Genomic DNA, 7,930 nt, shown 5'->3' with positions numbered 1-7,930 from the left:
GGGAGGGGAAATTTGGGGGAATTTGGGGAAATTTGGGGAAATTTGGGGGAATTTGGGGAAATTTGGGGAATTTTGGGGATTTTGGATTTTTTGGGTTTTAGGGGAGGCTTTGGGGGGTGGTACGAGGGTCTTGGGGGTTAATTGAAATTTGGGGGGTTTTTGGGGGGTTTTAAGGGATTTCTGGGGTTTTCTTTTGGGATTTATTTGGATTTTTTGAGGGATTTTTTTGGGATTTTTTTGGGTTTTTTGAGGGATTTTTTTTGGGATTTATTTGGATTTTTTGAGATTTTTTTTGAGGATTTATTTGGGTTTTTTGAGGGATTTTTTTGGGATTTATTTGGATTTTTTGGGGATTTTTTGAGTTTTTCTTGGCGATTTATATGGATTTTTTGGGGATTTTTTTGAGGATTTATTTGGATTTTTTGGGGATTTTTGAGGGCTTTTTTGGATTTTTTGAGATTTTTTTAAATATTATTTTTTAGAGTTTTTTGGGGGATTTATTTGGGATTTTTTGGGGTTTTTTAGGGTTATTTTTGGGGTTTTTTTGGAGGTATTTATTTGGATTTTTTGGGGTTATTTTTGAGGATTTTGGTGTTGATTTTGGGGGATTTTTTGGGTTTTTTGGGGCATTTATTTGGGATTTTTTGGGGGTTTTTTTAGGGTTATTTTTGGGTTTTTTTCTGAGTTATCTATTTGGATGTTTTTTGGGTTATTTTTGAGGATTTGGTGTTGATTTTGGGGGATTTTTTTGGATTTTTTGGGTTTTTTGGGGGATTTATTTGGGATTTTTTGGGGGGTTTTTTAGGGTTATTTTTGGGTTTCTTTTGAGTTATTTATTTGGATTTTTTGGGGTTATTTTTGAGGATTTTGGTGTTGATTTTGGGGGATTTATTTGGGATTTTTTGGGGGTTTTTAGGGTTATTTTTGGGGTTATTTTTGGGGTTTTTTTGCAGGTATTTATTTGGATTTTTGGGGTTATTTTTGAGGATTTTGGTGTTGATTTTGGGGGATTTTTTTTCATTTTTGGGTTTTTTTTTGGTTTTCCAGCTCCGGCTTTTCCCTCTGCCCCCCCCCAAATCCAAATTTTGGGGAATTTTCTCGCTTTTTCCGTTTTTTTTAATTTTTTCTTCCCCCCCCAGGATCTGCCCGGCCCCTCCCCCCTCCAGGAGCCCCAAATTCCGGAATTTTCCCCCAAAATTCCCGAGGGAGCCTCGGGGGGGGAGGGGGGAGCCTGAGCCCCCTCCCCCACTCAGCAGCAGGTGAGCGCCCGGGCGCGACGAGGGCAAAATGGGGAGAAATGGGAAAAATGGGAAAAAATGGGAATTTTGGGGGAAAAATGGGGGGGAAATGGGGAAAAAAATGGGGGAAAATGGGGAAAAAAATGGGAATTTTGGGGGAAAAATGGGGGGGAAATGGGGAAAAATGGGAACTTTGGGGGAAAAATGGGGGAAAAATGGGGGGAAATGGGGGGAAAAATGGGAATTTTGGGGGGAAAATGGGGAAAAATGGGAATTTTGGGGGGAAAATGGGGGGAAATGGGGGAAAATGGGGAAAAAATGGGAATTTTGGGGGAGAAAGGGGGGGGAATGGGGAAAATGGGAATTTTGGGGGAAAAAATGGGGGGAAATGGGGAAAAATGGGAATTTTGGGGAAAAAATGGGGGAGAAATGGGGGGAAATGGGGAAAATGAGAAAAATGGGAATTTTGGGTAAAAATGGGGGGGAAATGGGGAAAAATGGGGGGGGAATGGGAATTTTGGGGAAAATTGGGGGAAATGGGAAATTTTGGCAAAATTTGGGGGAAAATGGGGGGAAATGGGGGGGAAAAGGGAGAAAATGGGTGAGAAAATGGGGGAAAATGGGAATTTTGGGGAAAAAAATGGGGGAAAATGGGGGGAAATGGGAATTTTGGGGAAAAAATGGGGGAAAATGGGGGGAAATGGGAATTTTGGGGGGGAAAATGGGGGGAAATGGGGAAAAATTGGAGGAAAAAAGGGAATTTTTGGGTAAAAATTGGAATTTTGAGAAAAAAAATGGTGGAAATGGAATTTTGTCAAAAAATGGGCAAAGGGGGGGAAATGGAAAAAAAAGGAATTTTGAGGAAAAAGTGGGATAGAACAGGAAAAATGGGGAAAAAGCTGGAATTTGGAAAAAATGGAAAAAAGTGGGGGGGAAAATGGGAAAAATGGGAAAAAAGGAACCAATTGGGGGAAAAAATGGAAAATTTGGAGGAAAAATTGGGAAAAAGGGGAAATAAAGGAGAAAAAAATTGGGATTTTGGGAAGAAGTAGGAGAAAGTTGGGGGAAAACAATTTGGAAAAAATGGAAAAAAATCCAAATTTAGCAAAAAGTAAAGAAAAAGTGGAAAAATTGTGGGGATTTTGGCTTGATAAAAATTGGAATTAAGAATTAAGAATTAATTTGCCCAAAATTTGGGATTTTCACCCCAAAATCTGAATTATTTTGGATTTTCCCCAGAGTCTGGGAATTTTGTGTTGACAAAAAATGAATTAATGAGGAATTTTTACCCGAAGATCCTCAAAAAATTCAAAAATTTGGGCTTTTCCCCCTCAGAACCTGAATTATTTTGGATTTTGTCCCACATTTTGGGAATTTTTGGCTGACAAAAATGGGAATTAATGAGGAATTTGCCCAAAGTTTGGGTTTTTCACCCCAAAGTCTGAATTATTTTGGATTTCCCTTCAGATTTTGGGGATTTTTGGCTGACAAAAATGGGAACTAACCGGGGATTTTTGCTTTAAAATCCTCAAAAACGCAGAAATTTGGCATTTTCACCCCCTAAACCCCCCGAGGAAGGGGAAAAAATGGAGAAAAAATGCAATTTCCACCCCAAAAATGGAAATTTTGGGGGGATTTGAGGAGATTTCATCACTTGGCCGCTGCCCAGGGGGGAAGGAAAATTCCAAATTCGCTGACTCAGCAGCTCCAGCTGCAGCCACGGCCACGCTCGGGGCAAAACTCCCGAAATTTGGGCAAAACTCCCGAAATTTGGGCAAAACTCCCAAAGTTTTAGGCAAAATTCCCAAAGTTTCGGGCAAAAATCCCAATTTTTTTGGGCAAAACCCCCACATTTTGAGGCAAAAATCCCAGATTTTGGGCAAAAAAAGCCCCAGATTTCGGGGCGAGTCGCAGAAAACTTGCAGATTTTGGTTGAAAAGTTCCAAATTTCGAAGAAATCCCGGAATTTTGGGGCCAAATTCCAGGATTTTGCCGCAGGTAATTCCCCCCCAATTCTTCCTCCTTGGTTTTCCCCGTTAAACTCTGATTTTTCTCTTTTTTCCCCACTTTTTTTCCTCTTTTTTTCTCCTCTTTTTCTCTTTTTTGGGGTTATTTTTTCCCATTTTGGGGCCATTTTTTCTCAGGCAATCCCCCCCAACCTCTCCCTTCTCTCTTTTCCCAAAAAATCTGATTTTTCCCTCTTTTTTTTCCCCTTTTTTTCCCCTTTCCTTGATTTTTTTGGGGCGGTTTCTGGGGACTTTGGACCGTTTTTATTCCCCCGGGTTTTCCCTTCTCCCCCCTCCCCTCTGGCCCCCATTTTTGGGATAAAATCCGAATTTTTTGGCTTTTTTTGCCCCTTTAATTCCCTTTTTCCGGTGCTGACGTGGCCGGGGCAGCGTTTAACCCTTGAGCTCCCGCGCTGCCGCAATCCCCGAGAATTTTTTGGTTTTTCCTTTTTTTTTTTTGAATTTTCCTGCATTTTTCCCATTTTTTTCCAGTTTTTTAACCCTCTCATATTCCCCCCTCTTTTTTTTAACCCCTCCCGGGTTTTTTCTCCCTTTTTTCTGGGATTTTTTAACCCTTTCTCGGATTTTTTCCTCTTTTTTTTCTGGTTTTATTCTTTTAATTTTTGAAAATGAAAATTAATTCCTTAATTTTCTTTTCCCCTTTTTTCTCCCCATTTTTTTCTCCTCTTTTCTCCCTTTTTTTTCTCCTTTTTTTTTCTCCTTTTTTTCCTTTTTCCCCCCTTTTTTCTCCTTTTTTTCTTCTCCCCCCCTTTTTTTCTCCCCATTTTATTTCTTTTTTCCTTTCTTTCCTCTTTTTTTTCCCCTTTTTTCTCTCCTTTTCCCCCCCATTTTTTCTCCTTTTTTGTTTCTCCTTTTTTCCTACACCGTTTTTCCTTTTCCCCCTTTTTTTTCCCCATTTTTCCCCTTTTTTCCTCTCTTTCCCCCCCCTCCTTCACCCCAAATTTCTTCAACATTTGAACTCTCAAATCCCCATTTCCGTGCATTTTACCCCATTTTTTTTTTCACCTTTTGGAATGGAAAATCCTCCCTGGGTTCAAATTTCGCAGGATTTAAAATTTAAAACTCCAATTTTGATTGGAAACTTCAATTTCGCAGCGTTGGAAATTAAAATTTAACATTAAAATTCCTTTAAAGTTAAGATATAACGGCATTTAAAATTCGAATTAATTTAATATTTAACAGGGTTTAAAATTAAATTTTAACCTGGGAATTAATGTTTTACACGATTAAAATTAAATTTTACCAGGATTGGACTCTGCCCTTGGACTCCGGGTCGGTGAGGGCTGAATTTGGTTTTTTTCTCTTTTTTAAAGATTTTTGTCTCATTTTTAACAGAATTTTAAGGAATTTTTAGGAAGTTTTTTCACCTTCAGTGAAATTTGGGGTGAGAGCCTCAAATTTCAATTTTTTTCTCATTTTTAAAGCAATTCTGGGGCTTTTTTAAGGGGATTTTTGTCAGTTTTGGGGATTTTTTAGCAGGGTCCAATTTGCCTTTCCCATGCTTTTTTCTCTCTGTTTTAAAATTAATTCTGGGGAAGTTTTGGGGTTTTTTTGGGGATATTTTGTTAATTTTTATTTATTTCAGCCACAAGGTTTCAGTTCCTCTTTCGGAAGGGATTTTGGTGGTAAAAAAGGGAATTTTGGGGCCTGGAAATTGGGATTTGGGGCTTTTTTGTGCCCATAATTCAAAAATTGTGACTATCCCCACATTTTTAACCCCAAATTTCCTTTTCCTCTATTTTTAACCCCAAATTTCTCTTTCCCCCGTTTCTCCCTCATTTTTAACCCCAAATTTCTCTTTTTTATCCCCAAATTTCTCCTTTTTAAGCCCAAACCTTTCTTTTTTTCACCCCAAATCTCTCTTTTTAAACTCCAAATCTCTTTTTTAACCCCAAATCTCTTTTTTCCCCCCAAAACTCTCTTTTTCCCCCCAAATTTCTCTTTTTTAACCCCAAATCTCTTTCCCCCCCCAAAACTCTCCTTTTTTCCCCCAAATTTCTCTTTTTTCACCCCAAATCTCCCTTTTTCCCCCCAAAACTCTCTTTTCCCCCCCCAAATTTCTCTTTTTTCCCCCCAAATTTCTCTTTTTTCGTCCCAAATTTCTCTTTTTTCCCCCAAATTTCTCTTTTTTCATCCCAAATTTCTCTTTTTTTCCCCCAAATCTCTTTTTCCCCCCAAATCTCTCTTTTTTCCCCCCAAATTTCTCTTTTTTCCACCCCAAATCTCTCTTTTTTTTTCCCCCAAATCTGTCTTTTTAAACTCCAAATTTCTCTTTTTTCCCCCCAAATTTCTCTTTTTTCATCCCAAATTTCTCTTTTTTCCCCCCAAATTTCTCTTTTTTCCCCCAAATCTCTCTTTTTTCCCCCCAAATCTCCCTTTTTTCCCCCCAAATCTCCCTTTTTTAACCCCAAATCTCTTTCCCCCTGCCCAGCCCCATGTGAAGGATGCTCAAGAAGACCAGCCTGGCCCTGCTGGGTGCCGCGCTCTTCCTCGCCTGGAACGGGCTCCTCCTCCTCTTCCTCTGGAGCCGCCCGGGGCCGCTCCCGAACCCCCAGAACCCCCAAATCCCCCCCAGCTCCCGCCTGCTGCCGGCGCAGCTCCTGCAGCTGGCGCAGGACGCCGAGGCCGAGCTGCGCCTGCAGCGCGACCTCCTGCTGCAAATCCAGCGGCTCGGCCGCCTCCAGCGCCAGAAATCGCCCCAAAAAACGCCAAAACCGCCCCAAAAAACCCCAAAACCGCCCCAAATCCCCACCGCCGGCGAGGCGCCGGTGATCCCGGTGCTGGTGCTGGCCTGCGACCGCAGCTCGGTGCGGCGCTGCCTGGATAAAATCCTGCGCTACCGCCCCAGCGCCCGGCGCTTCCCGGTCATCGTGTCCCAGGACTGCGGCCACGCCGAGACGGCGGCGGTCATCGCGTCGTACGGCGCGGCCGTGGCGCACATCCGGCAGCCGGACCTGAGCGACGTGGCGGTGCCGCCGGAGCACCGCAAGTTCCAGGGTTATTACAAGATCTCCCGGCACTACCGCTGGGCGCTGGGGCAGGTGTTCCGCACCTTCCGCTACCGCGCCGCCATCGTGGTGGAGGACGACTTGGAGGTGGCGCCGGATTTTTTCGAGTATTTCCAGGCGGTTCTGCCGCTGCTGGAGGAGGACCCGACGCTGTGGTGCGCCTCGGCGTGGAACGACAACGGCAAGGAGGGGCTGGTGGACGCCGGGCGCGCCGAGCTCTTGTACCGCACCGATTTCTTCCCCGGCTTGGGTTGGTTGCTGTTGGCCGAGCTGTGGGATGAGCTGGAGCCCAAGTGGCCGCCGGCGTTTTGGGACGACTGGATGAGGCAACCCGAGCAGCGGCGCGGCCGGGCGTGCGTCCGGCCCGAGGTGTCCAGGACGATGACCTTCGGCCGCAAGGGCGTGAGCCACGGGCAGTTTTTCGACCAGTACCTGAAGTTCATCAAACTCAACGACCGCTTCGTGCCTTTCACCCAAATGGACCTTTCTTACCTCAAAAAGGACGAGTACGAGCGCTTCTTCCTCCAGCAGGTTTATTCCGCCCCCGAAATCCAACTGGAGGAGCTGCAGAAGGATGCGGGGAGGGACTCGGGGGCGGTCAGGCTCCAGTATCGGGGCAGGGATTCCTTCAAGGCTTTGGCCAAAGCGTTGGGCTTGATGGACGACCTCAAATCCGGCGTCCCCCGCGGCGGTTACCGCGGCGTCGTCAGCCTCGTGTGCCGGGGGCGCCGCGTTTTCCTGGCGCCCCCCTCGGACTGGACGGGCTACGACCCCTCCTGGAGCTGAGGGTTGCATTTCCTTGGTTTTATTTCGATTTTTATTTTTATTTTTTTTATTTTTTTTTTTTTTTTGGCGGTGGGTTTTGCAGAATTAAAGAGGCGAGAAACGCCGGCGGCGGGGTCGGGGGGGGGGTTGTTCTCCCCTCTGAATCCCAGGTTTGCGTCGAGTTAAATTCGTTAAGCGATTCGGTAAATTCGAGCGGTTGAAAAGTGGCTTTCGGGGATAAATTTGGGGGTTTTTTTTGTTGTTTTTTTCTGGGGGCGGTGGGAGGGCTCGGGGGGATCAGGAGGCGGACGCGGGGCAGGGGTTTTCCAGAATAAAAAGCTGAAAAAAACCGGGGGATTCTCCCCACAAAATCCCATGTTTGTTCCGCTGCCACGCCCGTCTGAATTTCATCCCAAAATTCAGGCGTTGAAAAAGTCCCTTTCGGGCTTAAATTTGGGTTTTTTTTTTTTTGGGAAGCCACAACTGCTCCAAGGGAACCAACAGCAGGATTTGGGAGCGCCGGTGACACCCCCAAGCGCCCGAACCCGATGAAATGGGCTCCAATCCAGGCGGGAATACCCAGCGGCGATTCCGGGCGCAGGAATTTCACCAGGAAATGCCGAAATCCTGGAAATCACAGCCTCGGAACCCCGGAGGAACGGGCCGGGAGTCCCACCAGGAGCCACTTCCAGGGCTGGGGGCCGCTCTCAGGCGTCCCCCGAGTCCCGCGGGGGGATCCCTGCTCCATCCCCGACTCACCCTCAGCAATTTCTCGGGCTCCCGGGGACATTCCGGAACATTCCGGAACATTCCGGAACGTTCCCGGCCGTTCCAGGCCCGTTCCTCCCCCGCCATTTTGAGGCCTCACTCCCCCCTCACGGACCCTTTTATG

General features: G+C 45.4%; 1 protein-coding gene across 3 annotated transcripts; it reads left to right on the top strand.

Annotated features, from left to right (window-relative positions):
- Positions 1 to 1,133: 1,133 nt before the first annotated feature.
- On the top strand, positions 1,134 to 7,115 carry LOC137466648 (alpha-1,3-mannosyl-glycoprotein 2-beta-N-acetylglucosaminyltransferase-like). Of its 3 annotated transcripts, none has more exons than XM_068178341.1 (2): positions 1,134 to 1,259; positions 5,697 to 7,115. In XM_068178341.1, the coding sequence occupies exon 2, from the start codon at positions 5,710 to 5,712 to the stop codon at positions 7,057 to 7,059; it is 1,350 nt and encodes a 449-aa protein (XP_068034442.1). In that variant the 5' UTR covers positions 1,134 to 1,259; positions 5,697 to 5,709; the 3' UTR covers positions 7,060 to 7,115. The 3 variants fall into 3 exon arrangements, with proteins under 3 accessions (XP_068034442.1, XP_068034443.1, XP_068034441.1); XM_068178342.1 differs by lacking the exon at positions 1,134 to 1,259 and adding an exon at positions 3,218 to 3,236; XM_068178340.1 differs by lacking the exon at positions 1,134 to 1,259 and adding an exon at positions 4,496 to 4,541.
- Positions 7,116 to 7,930: the final 815 nt, after the last annotated feature.

This window comes from Anomalospiza imberbis, unplaced genomic scaffold (genome assembly GCF_031753505.1).
Source record: "Anomalospiza imberbis isolate Cuckoo-Finch-1a 21T00152 unplaced genomic scaffold, ASM3175350v1 scaffold_371, whole genome shotgun sequence".
In the NCBI taxonomy this organism is placed as follows: Eukaryota; Metazoa; Chordata; class Aves; order Passeriformes; family Viduidae; genus Anomalospiza; species Anomalospiza imberbis.
Note: the sequence above shows the minus strand (reverse complement) of the source record. Positions and strands in the feature narration are given on the sequence as shown.

What these genes read in the sequence shown, in the direction of transcription:
- LOC137466648 (XM_068178341.1), top strand. Translation starts at nt 5,710, where the DNA reads ATGCTCAAGAAGACCAGCCTGGCCCTGCTGGGTGCCGCGCTCTTCCTC.